The following is a 22,776-nucleotide window of genomic DNA, read 5'->3' as shown; positions in this document are numbered from 1 at the left end:
ATTGTATAATTTGCCGGATTTATAGACAAATTGTCTACTAGCGTATGTGGTATTTATTGAAGTGGTTGGAATTATGTTACCGTTTCTCATTCGATTTCGTGTGGTAGGTGTATATGGTTTAGATTTGTGTTTTTTTAAGGTTGCAAATAATATGTAGTTTTCTTACAGTTAGTACATCAGAAAGCTTAAATAGGTCTACAGTTGGAAATCTAAATGGTTTAAAATGCATAACTTTTAATAATGATCTCTGGGCTCTTTCGAGCTCTAAAAATTTGGTTTTAGTAGCCTCTCCCCATACCGGTATGCAGTAACTAATTATTGATTGAACTAAGGTTAAATATATTTGTTTAAGAAGTTGTGAAGTAGCGATATGTCTTAAATTTTTAAAGACCCATATAAGATTCCTGACACGGCTCATGAGCAGCTCTATTTGCAAGTGCCATGTTAGGCGTTGGTCGACTAATATCCCTAAATACTTAACGCTTTCAACTTTATTTATAACTATACGATGTTATATAAATTGCCTCGTATGCCAATACATCGCTTTGTGCCCTTGTTGTACAATCTACTATTTAAAAATATAAGTAAACAGTCAGGTTTTTTATTTGTTTTATTAATAGTTGTAGTTTAATGTACCTAACCGAAAATTATACTGTTATTCAACTTGATGTACTTTTTTTATTTTTGGATATATCTGGTAATTTTTTTTAAACATTATATAGAGGATATTCACAGTCAGTTGGTATTTAGTATGTATCTTAGAATAATCAATTCAGTAATTTTCAATTTAGAGCAGTTCAGTCAATTGTGGATTGTAAAATTTTTGATCGTTTTCTAATAATTTGTCAGACCAAGTAGTGAAAAATGTTACAGTATGTTGTATATTCGTAATCTACTCGCAAATCCCTTTCATTTAGTACTCCATATGGTATGTTTAGAAGAAGAAAGTAAAAATAAAATTGTACTGCCGACTTTATGACGTCATAGCAACTACCCCCACCACTTTCGCGCTTGTCATCTCATAGTGTTCAGGACATTATATGTATACTGAATGCACTGATACCAAATATACCCATGTCCGAGACGACATGACGATATGAGCGAAAATCGATTTCTAGAAAACTAGACCATAAACCGACCCTCTAATTTTCCACGTCTACGAAGAAAAATATGATCATAGAAGGAGATTTTTCGCCTTCTGGCTCAGGGAACCGCCTTAATAGTATTTTATACAATCGTGATAATAAGATATAACAGTATACGGACTTGAAAACACTGTCGTGCTTCGGTTCGTTCGATAGTGGCAAATGCTACTGAAACGAGTGTTGCATTCACCACATATTCACCATAAAACCGATCGCAGTCTCGCTTGGTTGTATAGTGGTTATATACTCTTTGGTTGTAGGTATAGTTTGTTAAGCATAGACATAGTATAATATACAAGTAGTTATGTCAAGGGACTGTCTCATTTCAAACATAGACAGAGAGAATCATTCTATCTTTGTCTTACACTGTACTAGCATCCGAAAGAAAAGGATGAGTATAGTTTTTTTTTGTTCCTATTTACTGACAAGATTTGCTTGACCAACTTTATTTGCCCAAATATTCACACTACATCTCTTTCAGTATCGAAATCGATATTGATGCAGCCATAATACGCAAATACAAGGGCCTGACACTCTTTGATAGAGAAAGATAGACTTATTGCGGTTCCTATAAGAGGAAAAAAAAATAGTCCTTATCACCGACCGGGTGGCATCATAGGTAGGAGGCGAAGGCAAAATACCGAAATTTATAAGAGTGCAAGAGAAAAAATCCCATGCTGCCCAAATTTGATATGAATATTCTTTCTCTTACCCCCGGTCGCTCGATAGCGCGTCTATAACTACTTGTATACACTAATGTGTGGAGGGCCCTTTACGCAAATACAACAGCCAAGTGTGCTTGGGCAGAAATCAAGCAGAAACGCAGAAAATCTAGTTTACATTTTTATGACTGGCAACAACTACTCATGTCATGTCTACACTACGTCAGAGGTTAAAAACAAGAAAAAAAAAGAACTGTCTATGGTTGACGCCTTGATTGACGCTAGTTGTAGATTTTTCTTAAGATTTACGCCGTTTTATATCGTTTTAGTAACCATTCAAACTAATTATGATCGATGTTTCAACTATTATAATTTATTTCTAATTAATTGTACAAATGCTTTACCTCGTAATTAATTTAGAGCATAAAGATAGTGATCGGAGCAGAAGCATACCAATTATGTGCGTCTTTTATAATTTTACATGTGCGTGAATGAAATGTCAGAAATATTACGCATTTACTTAGATTTCTTATTGTTTTGACCATGTAATACCGCGTCAACGCGAAGATTTAGTTTTGCATCACCGCGAAGCAAATATGCAATTCTGTTGTAATGAAACGAACAAAAGTGTAGTGTCGGTAGGTAGGTTTTGACAGCCGGCTGGCTCGTCGAGAGTGACTTACGGTTGGCTTCCTATAAAAATGAACAGTCGTAGTAGTGTAAATGAAACGAATTTGGTGAATTTCTCGGCGGATCTTTCAACATTGAATCAATTGGAAACTAAAGACGGCCTGCTGAGTTTTCCTTTTGATCATATATACGCATGTCACTCTGAAAGTTCGGATCGCAGATCGAACCTTACGCTCGACAAGGAGGTTGAAATCACGACACATTGTGTGGTTGCTGAAGAAAAAGAACTGGTCGTCAGTACAAGCCCAGATGTGACCAGACTTACTGAGCAGCTGTCAGCTTCGGAGGGCCAAAACAAGAGACTCAAAGACCTCCTTGTATACCACTTGGACCTCATACAACAACAGAACGAGCTGATCACTAAAAGGGACAAGTTATACCAGGCTTTAAAACAAGAGAATGACACAGTGAGTACCCTACTGGCTGGTACCATCTTATACTGGTTCCTAGTGGCTGTCATGTTAAATTATACATATGAATATTATCAAATACTTGCCAGGTTAAGTTATTACATCATGAACAGTGTACAAATTGTTAGTTTTAATGTGCTGTGCGAATGACTCATGTCTCCAGCATGCCTATGAGATATTGATCAAAATAGGTGTCTTTGCTAGATCCTAGTTATAATCTTCATTCAATTTGCCAATTCATAAAAAATATCATGTGAAGAATATGTTGACAGCTAAACTGCTAGGCTGTATGTTTTTGTGGTACTAAATAATAATTATACTTGTAGCTAAATAACACCAAAAAATACATTAGAAATACTCGGTTAGCATTTTATAATCCATACACATGAGATTTTGTACATTATTAAATGATGTAATATAGGTAATGTTAATACTGACATATGAATATTGTCAGAGTGCCAAACATCATCAACTTGTTTGCAAACAAACTATAGCTATGTAATTTTAAGTGTAATTAATAGATGGCGCTGTGCAATAACTATTGATTAACCACATGCAGAGCACTTTATTACATTGCTTCTTGTTTGCATATAATAAGCAATAAGCTTTAATGAATTATTGCTTATTCTATGCTAATGAAGTAATTTTCTCTTTATTAAAATGTATAATATAACTTTATTTACTACAATAAATGTATTTTATTTTTCTTAATTATGTTAATAATATCTGAGGTAGCAAAATAACAGATTTGCATACAATATATGTAGTATGAAGTTATGAATGATAATCTGCAGAAGGATTTGATATAGATAAATAAACACTTCAAGATTGAGACACTCATTTGGCACCTTCACTAAAGAAATATAGCTAACTCAATCACCATTTATACTTACTTCCTTTCGGTAATTTTGAATCTGCTTTTATGCTGCAGTCTGCAGTGAATGTGTTAGAGTATATGAGAAGTCTACATTCTTCAGATTTATTATCTCAACTATTTCCCATGTAAAAGAAAGGGATGACAATACTAATTTACATGAATCTAATGTATTTTTGTAAAGGAGTTCAATAGAAAAGACAAATAATGTAAACAAATAGGTATGACAGATAACGTTTGAATTTGATGTATAATCTAAAAGTTGTACAGTGGTTGTTATCATTGAAATATTAATAATTAACATATTTAAGTATATTAACTGTTAATAAAATCATGGTTCAAAATATTTAGATCAGTACGGTTTTTACTCACTATTATTTTTAGCCGCTATTGGCGACATGTTTCGGATTCTATGGGAATCCTTCCTCAGGCACTAGTGTCTGCGGTGGTTGTACGTTGTGCACTGCCAAAGGCGACTATAAATAAAAGTGAGTAAAAACCGTACTGATCTAAATATTTTGAAATATGTCTCACAATAGTGTAAGTGCGAATAAAATCATGGTTGTTCACAAAAAGTGCGAGATTACAAAGAAATTAACATAAACTGGTTTGTTTACATTATTTGTCTTTTCTATTGAACTCCTTTACTGTCTTACTTGTTATGGATGCAACAAGCCAACTTTTTAATTAAATTTAATTAATTGATTGAGATTTGGGGTAACTGATGGTTTGTACATTTCTGTACTTAATATTTACCTGGAATAAAAATTTTTTTTTGACAATACTTAATAGAAGAATTCTGATTTACACAGTTAGATTTTGAAATGGAAAACATTGTGTGTTCCTAGTGCCTTATAAAGCATTAGCTCTTATCATACAAAAGAACATACATGGACTTGGCTTGGTACATTAATTTCATGTGCGTTTATAATTTAAATATTTACCAGCTCTACCAGCACTAGACTGCTATTGCAATATGTTGTTTTTGGCATTTAACCTTAATCTAATGCATTCTCAATCTTTACCTCTCTCTTTCTCAGTTTCTGAGAAAATTGATGAGGAAAGCATAAATGATATGTAGTTGGTTAGTAAACTACAATGACAGAATACCTAAAAAAATTACAAATTTGGTAGTTTGATCAACTGTGTGAATATCAAGTTTTTAGGGACCCTATTACTAAGACTCCGCTGTCCATCTGTCCGTCTGTCTGTCACCAGGTTGTATCTCATGAACCGTGATAGCTAGACAGTTGAAATTTTCACAGATGATGTATTTCTATTGCCGCTATAACAACAAATAATAAAAACAGAATAATATAAATATTTAAATGGGGCTCCCATACAACAAACGTGATTTTTTTGCTGTTTTTTTCCGTAATGGTACGGAACCCTTCGTGCGCGAGTCCGACTCGCACTTGGCCGGTTTTTTAATTTACCTCAATGAATAATAATAATAAATATTAGGGGACATCTTATACAGATCAACCCCCAAACTAAGCAAAGCTTGTACTATGGGTGCTTGGCGACAATGTATAATATACATACTTATATAGATGAATATTACATACTTATATAAATAGAAAACACCCATGACTCAGGAACAAATATTGTGTTTATTACACAAATTAATGCCCTAACCAGGATTCAAACCCAGGCCCATCAGCTTCACAGGCAGTCAGTACAAACACACACACACACACCCGTTTAATATATACACTTTATACATTTAGTGTTTGCATCAAATCCGGTAGTTCAGATTTTTTTGCAGACTTGTTAATGATGTTAGCCCAATGAATAATCCAAGTTTGAGACCTCGAGTACCACTAACAAGTACTACGGGATTATACGCAAACAAACCCCATTTCAAAAGGCGACAAACTTACTTGATAACAATTAAATGTGTGTACAAATAAGTATTAAATCATTTCCAGCTTAAGTCCAAGCTGACTCGCATGGACAGGCGGCTGACAGTTAATCAGAGACACTTTGCTAACCCCCCGCCTCTGGTGCAAGTGCCATCCTCCAGTGTGACCAATGTGACTTCAACCATTGTCAAAAGTGAACCTAGCCCACCATCGCAGGTATTACATTAATATACTTTGGTTAATTTATTTTAAAGCCGTGACAGCAGATGAACTGGCAATTATGTTTGAAATTAGACAAATTGTCATGTTGATCAAACAATTATGAAAGTTTTTTATAGAATACATAGTTTATACCTATAGTATAGTATAATGGACATTGTTTATAAACTTAAGAATCAGATTGTATAGCCGCCGCTATACAATCAATGTCTCATTTGAAATATTCTGAAATAACAGGAACTTTGACAAGAACATTCAACTAACATACTAGTATTATCTATGTTTTCGTTTCTAGAAAATGTAATAAAAATATATTAGAGTGATTAGAAGTTTTGTATGCAAAACTACTGTAGTACCTGCGCCAAAGAAGAGCCATCATTATTTTTTATTTTCTTTATAATATGTTTAACATGAACTTGCAGTTTTCTCTATGGTACTAGTGAACATGGACGCCAAATTTAATATGAACCCATTCGTACTTTTATGAAATTTTGAAAGTAAGCAAGCTTAAGAACCGGGCTAAAGAACTTCTTAGGCGCAAGTGCCTTTTTTAGGGTTCCGTACCCAAAGGGTAAAAACGGGACCCTATTACTAAGACTCCGCTGTCCGTCTGTCTGTCTGTCACCAGGCTGTATCTCATGACCCGTGATAGCTAGACAGTTGAAATTTTCACAGATGATGTATTTCTGTTGCCGCTATAACAACAAATATTCAAAAGTACGGAACCCTCGGTGCGCGAGTCCGACTCGCACTTGGCCGGTTTTTTCTTTGTGTATAAATGTTTATCAACGATAAATAGTACCAGACATAGCTATACGTTACGTTATGTTGATGCCAAGTTTCATGTAATTTTAAAATTAAATGAACTTCTCATTGATCTCTCTCATCATCATCATCATCATAATTTAAGAGCATGGCTCTTGTCGGTGGAGTATGCGCCAGTTTTCTCGGTCCTCGGCCAGGTTCTTTAGGTCCCTGTAAGACACGACATTTGCTTTCGCTTTCAGTTGTTGTGTGTAGCTTGCTCGTGGTTTTCCGCGGCCTCTTCTCGCTTCTATCTTGCCTTCTAATATAGTGTTAAAGAAAGTGTCGTGTCTTATCAAGTGACCTATCATTCTGCCTCGTCTATTTTCTATGGTTCTCAGCAGGTTTCTCTTCTCTCCCACAATTCGCAGCACTTCCTCGTTCGTGATCTCTCTACCTTACTCGTATATGCTAAATTGTAATTGATTTGTATTTTGACGTAATGAACTAATGAAATATGAGCTGTAAATAGTTGTAGTAATTATATTTTACATGAACTAATTTGGCAAAAAAACAGTTAGTGCAGTAACCACTATTTAATAATTAATATGGTGTATTTTCAGATAATGCTCAATAGTTTTACGGAGCTCCTGTTGACAGATAGTAGATCAAATTCGTTTATATTTGAAAGTGATATTAACAAAGCAAAGCCTTTTGCCCAGGAGCCTTTTGAAATTGCCAGGACTTCAGAAGCAGGTAAGGTACTATTATGTTTACCACACAGGTATATTTGAGCTAACTAAGTGCCAGTTGCACCAAACCGCCTGTCACCGTTTAAACGTTTGTTAAATTTTATTGTATGGAAGTTTCATAATTCACTGCTGAGTGACGTTGATCAGTCTGTTAAATGTGGTTGGTGCAACTGGCCCTAAGAACGGCAGAAGAGGTAAACAAATAAAATACCAAATTTTTATAATAAATTGTTTTTTTTAGGGCTCCGTACCCAAAGGGTAATAACAGGAGCCTATTACTAAGACTCCGCTGTCCGTCTGTCTGTCACCAGGCTGTATCTTATGAACGGTGATAGCTAGACAGTCAAAATTTTCACAGATGATGTATTTCTGTTGCCGCTATAACAACAAATACTAAAAGGTACGGAACCCTCGGTTAGTACTATGCCTTATGGGAAACGGCCAAAGAGATAGTTTAGATTCGGAAACCGCCACCAACTTTTAGTATGTTGTTGGGCATGGTATTGGATCTCCAAAACTGCCGGGAGACAGCGGCGCCGGCCATCTACTTTAGCGGAATGACGTCATCAAAATTACTCCCGTCTCGTTGCGAATATTGCATATTGCACCCAAACTATGCATTGCACATACACGTTTGGGGTATTAAACGAAAGCCAATAAAATATTATACATTTCACTAATACACTATGTACCAAAATATACAATAGTTTAAGAGAAATTTAAAAATAAATCAAAATGATTAAAAAACGATTATTTGGGTTTTACAACCAAACCAAAAGTCGGACGTTAGAGCAATGTACCAGAACATTAAAGCTGATGTCTCAAGCCATGCACTGATATCAAAATAATCAAAATCAGACCAAAAATGTGAAAATTATGCATCAAAATGTAGGTATTTGCTAGAACAAATGCATTAAAGTTAAAAAAATCGAAATTGGTAATTTTCAGGATAATCCGCATAAGCTTATAATATATTATTAGCAATATAAAAAGGATCATAAAACTGCCGGGAGACAATTTCTATAGCGTCTGAGTGACAAATAATGGCGTCATACATGTGACCGCTGCCGAAATTTGCAAAATCTAAATTATAACTATACCATGAGTCATATATACACGTGTGCTACATCAGACGAAAGGTTATTAAATATAGTATGATTCGTTAATACATTGTTTATAAAAACAATGTATATTTTAAGAGCTACAAACAAAGAAAATACACTTTTTTAGAAAAAAGTGCATGTATATATATTTAATAACCCAACTAAAAACGTTATAACAATGTTGCATATAATATAAAAGAAACCAGTTATTCAACTATACGTCAGAGCTTAAATTTTTAATTTCCGATAAAAACTGTGGAAGTTGTACCAAAAAAACTAAAGTGCGTCAACAATTCTACCTTAATGCGCTCATATTATGCAAAGAATAGTCTTAATTATTGGGTATTAAATGAAAGAACATTACATGAAATACGACATTTTGGAGTGGAATCATAATTTACAAATTAAATTTGAAAAAAAAAAATTGACAGAAGCAAGTACAAAATAGGTGTTGAAGTATCCCTGACTTCTGAGTTAGGTAAAAAACCTGTGTTACAGAAGTCAGTGTTCTTTCCCAGACAATAGAAATAGGCAGAATTTGCTGTCTACGTGTGATGTACTGTTTACATGGAACGACTGAACTGATTTTGATAAATGAGGCTTTAATTCATTCGCCTTTGTAGCCCAGGTGCACAAAACTTAAATTTTAACCGACTTTCAAAGGAGGAGATTAGGTACGAAAAGAAACTGTTGTTTTGCTTATTTATCAAACAAATTCAATTTATAAATTATGATTCCACTCCAAAATATATCGTTTTCGTGTGTTTTATGTAATGTTCTTTCATTTAATAGCCGATAAATAATTAGGACTATTCTTTGCATAATATGAGCGCATTAAGGTAAAATTGTTGGCGCGCTTTAGTTTTTTATGTACAACTTACACTGTTTTTGTCGGAAATTAAAAATTTAAGCTGTGACGTATAGATCATTTTGATTTCTTTGTAAATTTCTCTTAAACAATTGTATATTTTGGTCCATAGTGTAGAAATGAAATATAGAATATTTAATTGCCTTTTATTTAATACCCCACACGTGTATGTGCAATTCATAGTTTGGGTGCAATATGCAATATTCACAACGAGGCGGGAGTCATTTTGATGACGTCATTCCGCTGAAGTAGATGGCCGGCGCCGCTGTCTCCCGGCAGTTTTGTAAACCCAATACTATGCCAAATAACATAATAAAAGTTGAAAGCGGTTTCCGGATCTGAACTATATTCCCATAAGGCAGTGCACTAGGTGGGCGAGTCCGACTCGCACTTGGCCGGTTTTTTTAATATTACGTATGACATCGTGTTGTATATATACCTTTATAATGAGAGTGCTTATAATTCAAAAAAACTATTTATTTAAATCATATCAGATTATTAGTTTATAATAGGACCGCACGTTCCTTTATTTACATGATCACTGTTTGATATTGATTTATTTCACAAACATTTCTTAGGCTGACTAACACTTTTTACAGATGTAATTAGCTATTTACCAGATAATTTGGGCGTCCCAACACTCCTGGATACAAACCTCAGCTGCGAAAATTTCACAATGATTGAAAGTAAGCGTTCGTTTGTCAAAAAAGAAATCAAGACTGAAAACCGTTCTGAACCACTGTACACGGTCACATCAAATAGGTGAGTATTTATACTTTATCGGTGTAGATACAAAACTTGCCATGATATGTTTGTATGTGTTAATAGAACAACTAAGTAAAATTCGCGCCACAATTGAAATATGCAATGATAATTTGGTCATACTTTTACATACACAGGAATTATTTCTCATGAATATACTTATTTTACTTTATAAAGTAACAAATATAAGAACACAAATGATTTTATGATTTTATTTTCCATTTCTCATAGTTTCATAGTCACCGTTTGTACCATTTTTAAATACCTTAAGCCTGGTTCACATTTGTCTGTCGTGTCGTGTTGTGTTGTGTTGTGACGCATATCGGTTTCATACATTTAATAAGGTTGCGTTCACATTTGTCTGATGCACGTTGCGTCAGACAAATATGCACGCAATCATATTAAATGTATGAAACCGATATGCGTCACGACACAACAACAATATGACACGTCAGACAAATGTGAACCGGGCTTTGTTGTATCCCGCAGTGGAAACCCGGTTATACAAAGAATACAGAGGAATAGAAGAAGAACTACTTCTGGAATTAGCAGCTTAAATCGAATGAAAAGTCCTGGAGCTAAAGTAGAGCCTGTAGAAAGTGGTAAGTAATACTGACCGTGTGTTATTTATTGTAATGTTTTATTTCTACACTATTTAACACTTTGTATAATTTCTAGCAAAAATATTGGAAGAAGAAAAGCCATTTGAGCGTAATTTTAGTGTAAATAAAAAATCAAAAATGATCAACACATACGGGAAATCCAAAAGTAATTTTAAGAGAGCCAATCAATTCGGATCCCTGTCGGACCGGCTGCAGCTGATCGACACCACGCCCACCGGCGAGGACCCCTACCAGCTGGGCGAGGCCGACATGCGCGAGCAGTCGCCCATCCCCAAGCTCATGCTGCAGAAGACCAACCACGGCCGCATCAAGATCTGCACCGAGACCGTGGCCGGCGGCCCCGCGCCCTCGCGCCGCATCTACGAGCCACCGCCCGGCGCCGCCAAGCTCTCCAACAAACTAAAGCTGGACAACCGGTACAACCTCACCAACACCAACTACATGCACCCGTCCGAATTGAAAGCGGAAGCGTCACCAAAGACGCTCATCGTGGTCGAACCAGATTTAGATATAGTTAAAACAGAGCCGGAGATTGATTGGCGGATGTATAATCCAAACAAGCCCGGAAACGAGACGAGCCTGTGTGACTTTTCCTATGGCGAGAATCCTAATAATTTAGCATCTAATATTTTGCCCTCGTTGGACGCCGTTGAATTTCAAGATTTATTTTCATCTGATCCATCTTTGAACTTGGACAGTCTGAACCCAATAGACTTTAGCCCTACAACTTCTACTACCGACAAGAGCTCACCCGATAAATCCAAACGACGAGCGGGTCGAACTACTAGTCTCGTGGGACCTAATACTATAGTGGTGTGTATATTATTACATTTTCACTATAACCTGTGTTATTTCCTCCTCTCTTTTTGCCACATTTATACTTTTTTACCTCAAGCTACGCAAAACAAATGTTATAATGAAACTAGTCCCGCTAGGCCATTGCGATTCATGACAGCGCACAGTATTAGAAGTATTCACCGCGAATCAGTTGTCAATGTCATTTGCTCCGCGAATTTTTGTTTTCCAAACCCATTAACTCAGTATCCTTCGAGCTCCTCTCTTGGATCGAGGTATATATCGAAAGATCCATTGCTCTCAACACCTGCTTATTCGTACCGCGCTTCGGCTGATCGGTGCATAACCAGCTATTATTGTAATTCTTTATTTATGATAGAACTAATCATGTTTGTTAATGCATTGTAGGAAGAAGTAACAGTGGCAAGTAAACGTGGAGGGGACAGCAAACGTGGTAGAAAACGAGCCCTCTCCAACGGAGTACTCAAAACGAAACGTGAAAATCCTCCGAAAGTTCCCGCCGTACTCCCACCGACCAGTACAGCCTCCAAACCAAAGTTAGTTAAGGGAAAATGTAAGTAATAAATTTGGAAACTCCTTAACCTTTTCGACGCCGTGTCAAACACAAAAGCTGTCACTCTGACGCCACGTCACCGAAGTGTCAAAACTGAAATTGAACTTTATGCACATGCACGTAAGTCTATGTTGCTCTGTGGTCTTTGACCAATGAATCCGTCTTTGGCGTTGGACCTGCGGTGCCGATATATCCGTCATTGACGTCCAAAAGGTTAATAGCTTTTGGTTTTTACTAAACAATCTCTCCCTCTCTCTCTCTCTTTAGCCTTTTTCTACCCTTTGGGTGTAGGCCTCCTTCATTTTGCGCCATTCGTCGCGGTTCTGTGCGACTTGGAGCCACTGTTTCCCCGCAGTCTTCTTAATGTCGTCGTCCCAACGCATCTGGGGTCTACTTTGAGGACGCTCTTCCCCCCATGGTCGCCACTCGAGTAGTCGTTTGCTCCACGAATCGCTCTTCCGTGCTATATGACCAGCCCATTCCCACTTCAAATTGGCTACGCGTTTTATAACATCATTTACTTTGCTCTGTTGTCTCAGCCATTCATTTGTTTTACGGTCTCTCAATGTGATCCCCACCAATTTTCTCTCTAACGCCCGCTGGGCTAAACAATCAATAAACATTAAACAGAAACAGCCGGGCGGGGGCGCCCCAGCAGGGCTGGCAGTTTGTATGGCAGATTTTGGACTTTATTGCTAAGTCAATATATGATTTTACTTTATGCTCTAGAACATAATAAGCAACTTTATGTCGTCTACGCACGACTTAGTCGAACTTTACTAGCATGAGAAGTGAAAATGTTATTTAACGCAGTGGTATTCAACATTTTAAGCTCAAGTGTATAAAACAAATATCAGTAAACACGAAAACAGGTCACGTGCATTGCGTGGCAATGATAACGTATTTAATGTACATTTCCAGCCGTTTTGCGTGGTAAGAAATCGCCGCTGCCAGGCATGGTGACCAAGAAACCGTACCATACGCTCGTGGGCGACCCAGACGTCTCGTGGTACCTCGGGTTGGATCCCGAAGTCAAACCTGAAGACGTGGATCCTCCTGCTGACAGCAAAGTTTCCACTGTAGAGGTAATTTTTTAGACCGCGCGACTGTCACTCTTAAGCGACGATGTAGTGAAACAATATATAAATAGTTGGGTCTAGTATTGCTTAATTAATTTAAACGAAAGATAGATAAAACTCCGTAATAGATGGATAGTCTAAGGAAAAAACGTGCCTCGAAAATCAAGTAAATTTGATTCTCGATCAGATGGCGCCACTACCTTTGCCAAATTTTTTTAGCCTACTCTCGAATAAATGGCGTTGACGGTTTCGTTTGTTATTTAACAATTTAACGCATATCAGTGAAAGATAATATAAATGATAAATGAAATGGGTCAAAATAATATAAAAATAATTAATGCAAATAAAAAAAATCATTTATCTATATATATAAACGTAAAAGTCCGGACTGACTGACTGACTGACTGACTCACTTAAATCAACGCCCAGCCCAAACCATTGGACCTTGAGAGCTGAATTTTTCACAACAGGTAGCTTTTATGACGTTAGTATCCACTAAGAAGGGGTTTTTCAAAATTCATCCCCCAAGGTGGTGAAAAAGGGGTTGAAAGTTTGTATAGAGATCATAATTTTTTTTAGTGCAAGACTTGAAACTTCGTATAAAGGCATATTATTAAAATACAAGAAAAGTGATTTCAGCGTTTTTAAATACTTTGAAACTTCCTAGAAAGGCATAATAGCCGATTACAAAAAAGTACTATTTACGTTTTTGGAACTTCAACCCCTAAGGGGGTTAAAAAGGGGATGAAAGTTTGTCTTGGGGTTCAAATTTTATAATATAAATGTTTATTAATTATAATAAAAAACAAGAAAACTCATTTCAGCGTTTTTAAAAATTCATCCCCCAAGGCGGTGAAAAAGGGGTTGAAAGTTTGTATGAAGATCAAATATTTTTGTGAGTGTGAGATTTGAATCTTTGTATAAAGGCATATTATTAGAATACAAGAAAAGTAATTTCAGCGTTTCTATTAATTCATTCTTAAAAAGGGGTTGAAAGTTTGTATAGGGTCCAAATTATATTTTAAGCTAAGAGTTTGAAACTTCGTAAAAAGGTATTTCATTAAAAGTGAAGAAAGCTAATTTCAGCGTTTTTGAAAATTCATCCCTTAAGGTGGTGAAAAAGGGGTAGAAAGTTTGTATGGAAGTCAAACATTTTTTTAAGTGCGCGACTTGAATCTTTGCTTAAAGACATGTTATTAGAATATAAGTAGTGATTTCAGCGTTTTTAAAAATTCATCCCCTTTAGTCATTTTCATTTATTTTTCATTTATTTTATTCTTAAACAATACAAGCATTGTGTCAGAAATTACATTAAATACAATTTATAAATAACAATAATAATAAACACATTTATACTAATACTAAATAACAATTATAAATACCTTAAATTAGCGACTTATCAAATATTTCATCAATACTATAGGAGCATCTAGTCAATAAGAACGACTTCAACCTACGCTTAAATAAAAACCAATCCGTAATGGCTTTTAGGTCAGTAGGGAGCTTATTAAATAGAGTGACTGCCTGGTATCTTGCGCAATGTTTGGCTACCTGAAGCTTCGGAAAGAAGCTACCCTTTATCTTTTTCGTCCTTGTGGCTAGGCGAGACTCCTGTTCTTCTTCAGTACAATCTTTCGCAATATTTTTAACAAACTGGGTAAGAAGAATAAGGACGTACAAGCTGGGACCCGTGAGAATACCCAATTTTTCAAAATACTCCCTACATGAACCAAAAGAAGGAATGTGTACCATTGCTCGAATTGCTCTTTTCTGGGCAATCAAGGCTCCGTTTATATTATATAAAAAGCTATTTCCCCAAAACCTTATGCTATACCGCAATCTTGACTCTACCAGGGCATAATAAACAATTTTGAGTTGATCTAGTTTTAAAACATCTCTGAGACTTCTAAGGGCATAACAAGCAACAACAGCAAGCAGAAAAGTTTGTCGTGGTCCTAATTTTATTTTAAGCTAGGTACTTGAAACTTCATTGAAAGATATATAATTAAAAGAGAAAAAAACTTATTTCAGCATTATTGAAAATTCATCCCCCAAAGTGGTAAAAATGGGGTTGAAAGTATGTATGGAGATCAAATATTTTTTTGAGTGCGGGACTTGCATCTTTGTATAAAGGCATATTATTAGAATACAAGAAAAGTAATTTAAGCGTTTTTAAATATTCATCCCCTAAAAGTTTATATGTGGTACAAATTTTCTTTTAAGCTTGGAACTTGAAACCTGGTAAAAAGGGCATTATATTAAAATAGACGAAAACTGATTACTTACACCGTTTTTGAAAACTTTGTATTAATAGTTTCGGGAGCGAATATTTTTTTTAAATAGTGGACTTGTAAATCTTCTAAGAGGGTCGAGAGGGATTATATCGGGAACAATTTTTTTTCAGTTAGGGTCTTGAAACTTCGTAGTTTGTAAAAGACAAATTTCATGCGTTGTATAATTATTAACAAATGATTAACCGTCCCTACTGATATCCTTTGCTGCATAATGTTCTATATTATGCTCATGTAGAATATATAACCACCAACATACAAATCCACGCGTACGAAGTCGCGGGCAACAGCTAGTCCATATATAAATACATTTTTTGATAGTTTTATTTTTAGTTTTAATCGTGTGTCAATAGTTGGCAGTGAATTTACTGTGGCTACGAAATTTACTATGACAGTACAGCTCTATCCTATTATAGTTTGTCAAAGGACTGTCTCATTTCAAACATAGACAGAGATAATCATACTATCTTTGTCTTACACTAGTACTAGCACCCAAAAAAAGGGATGAGTATAGTTTTTTTGGTTCTTATTTACTGCCAATTTGGTTTGACCAACTATATATATTATCCTCTTTGATTTAAACACAAAAAAACAGTTGATTTGATAAATCCGGACAAAAAAATAATTAATAAAATATCAACCTTGTTTTGGTATTTGGAAATTCGGAATGACATAACGGTAGATCGACGATATGCGTGTTTTTTTTTGTTTATATCTTATCAATAGATAAAATGCATCCATGACTCGAGAACAGGGTATGCAAACCGGTTAAATATGTATAGAAATTACCGGTAAACAGGCAAATTACCGGTATTCCTCATACTAATTTTACCGTTTGCATTTCTTACAAGAGAACAAATATTGTCCATTATCCGTACTTGAACTCGATTTATTCATAGGTCGGGTTAATACTGGTACCTGTTATCATTTGACTTTAATTGTACATTTTAGGTGCCGCGGTGGAGAGAGAAGCCCTACACGAGCACCTACACCTTAGAGGGGACAGAGAATTTAGATGACAAGGTTTTTGAAAAACGCCACCAGAAATTAGAAGCCGAGGAGAGGCGGCAGCTCAGGTAAACTACCAGCAAATTGGTTATATTATTATATGGCCACATGCACACATAATGTTATTTATTTATTTATATTGAATATACGGACTATATTTGGGGTAGAAAAGTTTCTAATTTCGATATGGTGATGTATATATGTTCTATAAATGACAGATAACAGTAGAGTAGTAGAAAATAGTAGATTGTGTCACAAGGGAGCAAAATGACATATTTACGGCGAGGGTGTACAATTGAATCCTAAACGAAGCGAAGGATTCTATAATAGAATCCTGAGCGTAGTGAGGGATTCAAGTGTTAACGCCCAAGGTGAAAATAATTTTGCTACCATGTGACACATACTGCTTTTCACATCACCTATGAGGAAATTACATACATATATTAGGTTTCAAAACATTATTATTTTAAGCAAATATCGATACGGACAAAGTGCTAAAAATATGTGTACACGACCTTAGTATAGGTACATACTTCTGGCACTTTGTCCGTATCGATATTTTCAGACGTGACTGTACTGACAAATTAAAAGTACTTACAGCTCATAATTATGTACCTAATATCTTTTCAAAAACAGCAGCAAACACATAAAATGATACAATGAAAATCAAGTACATTATATTTGTAGATTTTTCTGATAACAAATTAGCTCTTACCCCTTTGAACCAAATCTTCGGAAGAACACTATGAAGACTGATATCACTTATTCTTATTATTATTAGTGTCGTTACCGGGATGCTGCTTAAAACATCTGACACAGATGAAAAGGCCTATTATTATTGATTTAAACTAAGTATTTACAAATTTATACAGAATACAGACCCGCATAATGCTTTGTGAAATATTTGTACAAAACTTTTTAAATATAAACTTTTAAAATTGCATAGACAAGTATGGCTGCGTTTAAGGAGACCTAAAAAAATGTCAAAATAAAAATTAAATTATTAAACTAAAGTTTTTTTACGTTTCTTTGTAAATATTACGCTAATTAATTAATTTACTTAATTTAAATATGCTATTAATTAATTTAAAATACGTTAATTACATTTATTATTTACAATTACAACAAAATATTATTTAAGTTTGAAAAAGTGTATGCACGTAATCGATTATAAAGAAATTGTAATCGATTATATGCATACTAATTTCATATGTCTTTGTGTCAATATTTCATACTGGCAACAAAATGTCCTTGAACAGAAAAGTGCCACCTTGATCCCTCCTAGCAGGGAAGAAAAGTTCCCTTTTCGAATAGGTGATGTGAAAAGTACATTACTACAGAGGCTGCGAAGGAAGTGGTTGCCGGCCGAACGTAGTTATGAGGCCGACATCTTTGATTATTTCGCCTTGCATCCGTCTAACTGTCGTTTTAGCCACATAACTAAGTTTACATAGTTTTTTATGTTGATATTATGCTTCACATACATATTGCCTTCGCATGGAGTATAATTCCCACAGTGTTGACGATTTTATTATAGTTACATTAAGTTCTTTCAAGTATTCCACGAAAACTTTCTGATAAACTGAGCATTATTCTTAGTTCAATTTATAAAATTTGGCGCCTTTGGTTTTGGCGGCAGCAAGCAAAAACCGGCCAAGTGCGAGTCGGACTCGCGCACCGAGGGTTCCGTACTTTTTAGTAATTGTTGTTATAGCGGCAACATCATCTGTGAAAATTTCAACTGTCTAGCTATGAGATACAGCCTGGTGACAGACAGACAGACAGACGGACAGCGGAGTCTTAGTAATAGGGTCCCGTTTTTACCCTTTGGGTACGGAACCCTAAAAACGAGGGCAGTTGATGTGTGTGTGTCCTAACAAAGGTTTTATGATTGTATGTCGCAGATGGCACATGAGGCGTATCCGCGAGCAGCGGCACGTGGAGCGGCTGCGGCAGCGACAGCGCGACCCGTGGGGCAGCGCGTCGCCCGCGCACGCGCAGCCGCCCGCCACCTTCACCATCTGGCCGCACACGCAGCGCGACGCGCGCTTCATCGAGATCACAGACACGCTGCCCGTCATGGCTTTCGGCGAGATACTCCCGGCGATACCTCCGGCGTAAGTGCATGCCTTTCTTTTCTACTTAAGAGGCCGGTGTCGATTTTAGTCGCAAAAATGTAAAATTGATAGATTTAGTCAGTGAAATTTTACACCTTTTGTTACCTCATTGAAATAACAAGTACTGGTTTCTATTAGAACGTCTTCTTAACTTACCTTTTATAAGATCAATTTTTTGAAAACTGACTAACTAAATTAGTAATGTTTGCTTTTCTGATGGACGTTTAGGTAAACGCGCGTAAAGCACTGATTTTGTCGCTCTTATTTGTAAATTTCGTAAAGTTTGGACGGCTAAACATGGTAATTTTGTATTACACATATCCTGTACTTGACGTTTATCAGACTACATTTTTATCATTATGACTTTGAAGTAGTGTAAATGAAAGTTAAGACGAAATCAATTTTCTCCAGAAATTACTTCAAAACAAGTGACAATTTCTCTGAAAATCGACTTAATTTCAACGTAATTTTGATACTTAAACAATCTACAGCATTTGCTGAAACTATTCTTATACATCAATTTGTATAATTTACCACCATGATTTTTTTAAGAATTTTTAAAAACTGCCCCTTCTCTTCATGCATTACCGGTGACGCACGCTCGCGACCTCATTATTAAAAGGCAAGATGAGAAGACGTGCTAATAGAAATCAATACTTGTTATTTAGATATTACGTAACAAAACGTGTATAATTTCAACGACTAAATCTATCAATTTTACATTTTTCTCCAAAATCGACTACGGCCTCTTAACTCCTCAACTCCCAGCCCTTTGAAATGTCTATTCGGCTCTTTATACTTACCTCCTTAGTTAAACTGTTAAAATGACACGATATCTATAATGATTAATGCAAAATTATTTAATAATATACTATTTTCTACGTTTCAGAGACTTCGTGTTACCTTGGGTGAGGTCTTCAAAGGCTTTGAAGAGATCTAAAAGATCCAAAACATTGCATTGAAGTGTCAGACTTATAAAGCGTGTTAATAAAAACTTTTATTACAGTATGAATTAGTAACCACAAGGAGCCCTACTCTAAGCATACAATGTATGATGGAAGTGTTATGATTTAATCAGAGCTCATTATGACGGGTCATTGTAAAGATAACAGCGCAGCAAGTTCGTAACTCGTGCGAGTTCTCTAAATATGATAACGATGGTTTGTCACTTATCTTGTATGTTCACAGTTTTTGTCATTAAATACAGCGACTTATTATGTTGCAATATGACACTGTCTTTATTGACAAGATGTTAAGCGTACAATGTTGGTGTTTTAAACCATAGATAAGGTCTTTGGGTACAATAATTTTCTAATAAATTGCTTGCCTAGATACACAATCGGCGCGTTACTTGGGTAGCGCAATAACGGAAAGTTTCCACGCGTTTGAATGTTATCGTTCGCTTGTTGTTATTTGATGTCGTAATTTTAATAAGGGTGATTATTGTACCGAAATAGTTATCTGGAATAATGCTTTAATTTTAGTACGGACTGAGTAATAAGTAGATCTTAGGTAAAGGATATTGGGTGTATCGAGTACCTGTATACGGTGCTCGGGAGCAGACGTGTGCGGCTTTTATGCCACGCCGCGCCGCCGCCGCCGATAAATGATCGGCGTGAAATCTGCGTGACCTTGAGTGTTGTTAATTAGCTATTCCAAGTTGGTATTTGGATTATAATATGGATTTTTTTGTATATATATATATGTTACAGTGTGCAAATATACATCAATTATTAATTAAATGAAGCAGAATAGCCAGTTACACAAACTGTTTGATTTACACCGATTAAAGTAACTGAGTAATCCTCAGTATTCAGCGTCTAGAAAGATGAGGTATTTTTTCGTGTTAATTGTGAATCCACATTGCCTCACATACAAAGGCAGAATGCTCCGTGATTACAATGACAAGAACGAAAACACAGGGCTCATGTACCATGGGAGCAGGATGGAACAGAAAAAGAAAACTAACTGGCTCTAATGTTGCGACCATCATTCTTGCTTATTTGCTTGCGTCTTAAACTGTAGTGGAGTCCAGCAAAAATCTGAGAACATTGATGTGCGAAAACTCGAGACCCTGGGTTTCCTTAAAAAAGTCGTGTGCCAAAAATGTCGAGAAAAAGAAAAAGAGAGACAACATTGTAGATTCAGTGTCAATCTGGCGAACCAAACATTATTGTACTAGTTATAAACTTATAAGCCCTTTCCGTAATGGGCCATCTAACAAGAATGAATGATAATCATACATCGTAGTTTTTGATTTGGGAATGATTTGAGTAAAAGTAGAGATAAACAGATAGGTTAGTCTGAGAAAACCTTATATTATGCCTAATGAATAACGACCTCTGTGAGTTTTATACTTACTATGATACAATTTTATTTGCACCACACAAGCTTAGCTCGTAAAGACCCTCTTTATGTATCTAAAATAGAAGAGAAAGTTGCATTTTATCCACAAGGGTGGAGAAGTAATTTATTATTATTATTATTTGTAATGCAGGCAGGCAGTTTAAACAACTGATAATGCCTGTATCCAGAGTCATAAACCAAGTTCTCAGTGTTGAGTAGAATTTGCTTTGTGCTTATCTAATTTATTCTTAAACTCATTGACACTTTGGGCCGCTACTACATCCCCTGGGAGTTTGTTCCAAGCGTTGACCACTCTGTTGCTCAAGAAGTGTCTATGAGGATTATTGTAGGACCTGTGAGACACCAGCTTATACTGATGACCTCTCAGACGGTTGTTACTATTGCGTTCTAGCATCTTATGGAAATCTTTAAGGTCGTAGTGTTGGGTTAGTATTTTGTATGTCTCAATCAGATCTCCGCGTTCTCTGCGCTCCTTCAAGGTTGTGAGCTTTAAGAATTGTAGTCTTTCTTCATAGGACATGTTTTTGAGTTTCTTCGGTATCTTGGTGAAACTACGTTGAACTTTCTCCAACATCTCAATATCCTTGATAAAATAAGGGCTCCATACTTGAAATGCATACTCCAATATAGGCCTAACATAGGTTTTGTGAATTTTGAGCATCATATCCGGCGTCAGATTCCCAAAAGCTTTTCTTATGAGGTAGATAAGGCTCTTTGCTTTCTTCACGATTGCAGTTATATGTTCTTCCCATTTCAAGTCCTCAGTGATTTTGACACCCAGATCGATTTGTACCTTGACAGCTTTTAAGGGAGTGTTGTCCATATTATATGTGTAATGAGGGTTGTTTTTACCTATGTGCAGAACAGTACATTTTGTAGAATTCAGATTTATGAGCCATTCTTTAGACCAGTTCCATACTTTGTTCAGGTCGTCTTGTAGCAAGTCATAGTCAAGCAATGGGTTGGCAAATAATTTAGTGTCATCTGCAAAGGTACTGATATTGCAGTTTAAGCAGTGAGGCAAGTCAAAAGTATATATTATGTACAGAACAGGGCCCAGAACTGACCCCTGTGGAACTCCGCTGTGTATGTCTCGTTGCATTGACATTGATTCACCCACTCTCACTTTGAGTGTTCTATGACGCAAAAACGCCTCGATCCATTTTAATAGCTTTCCTCTAATGCCCAGGTGTTCCAGTTTGAAAATAAGCCTTGTTATGGGAACCTTGTCGAAAGCTTTTTCATAATCTAAGTAGATTACATCGGTAGGCTCTCTTACATTAAAGCTATTTGTCCATGAGGAAAGGCAGGATAGCAAATTGGAGACAGTCGAGCGGTGCGGACAAAAGCCATGTTGTTGGTCACCTATAATAGTGTGCTGGGTAAGGAAGCTTCTGATGTGTTTCACTATTAATTTTTCCATGACCTTGCACACTACACTGGTAAGGCTTATTGGTCTATAATTTGACGGTTCCAATTTGCTACCTTTCTTAAAAATCGGGGTCACATTAGCCGTTTTCCACTGTTCCGGTAAGACACTAGTGTTGTAAGATAACTGCATCATTATAGATAATGGGCCGGCAACTGCGTCGCATTTTTGCAAAAGTATGACGGGGATGCCGTCCGGGCCTGGTGAAGAGTCGTGTTTCATTTCTTTGATAGCTCGTTGAATTTTGTCCACAGAGAATGTTATATCCGAAATACAGTCATCAACTCTAGAGGCTGGTTCCAGACACGGCAATTGACCGGGTGGCTCCAATTGGAAGACACTTGCAAACTGGTCAGCAAAAGCTTCAGCTATTTCGGGTGCGCTCGACACTGATTGTCC

General features: G+C 36.2%; 1 protein-coding gene across 1 annotated transcript; it reads left to right on the top strand.

The window, feature by feature from the left end:
• Positions 1 to 1,994: 1,994 nt before the first annotated feature.
• On the top strand, positions 1,995 to 21,787 carry LOC134755033 (uncharacterized). The gene is made up of 11 exons (XM_063691511.1): positions 1,995 to 2,904; positions 5,713 to 5,862; positions 7,233 to 7,365; positions 9,932 to 10,094; positions 10,584 to 10,696; positions 10,773 to 11,530; positions 11,921 to 12,086; positions 13,008 to 13,171; positions 16,408 to 16,532; positions 18,369 to 18,581; positions 19,471 to 21,787. Exons 1-11 carry the CDS (start codon positions 2,509 to 2,511, stop codon positions 19,541 to 19,543), a joined length of 2,454 nt encoding a protein of 817 aa, XP_063547581.1. The 5' UTR covers positions 1,995 to 2,508; the 3' UTR covers positions 19,544 to 21,787.
• The last annotated feature ends 989 nt before the right edge of the window (positions 21,788 to 22,776 follow it).

Source organism: Cydia strobilella, chromosome Z (genome assembly GCF_947568885.1).
Source record: "Cydia strobilella chromosome Z, ilCydStro3.1, whole genome shotgun sequence".
In the NCBI taxonomy this organism is placed as follows: Eukaryota; Metazoa; Arthropoda; class Insecta; order Lepidoptera; family Tortricidae; genus Cydia; species Cydia strobilella.
The sequence above is the reverse complement of the archived record's forward strand: the minus strand, read 5'-3'. Positions and strand labels throughout refer to the sequence as shown.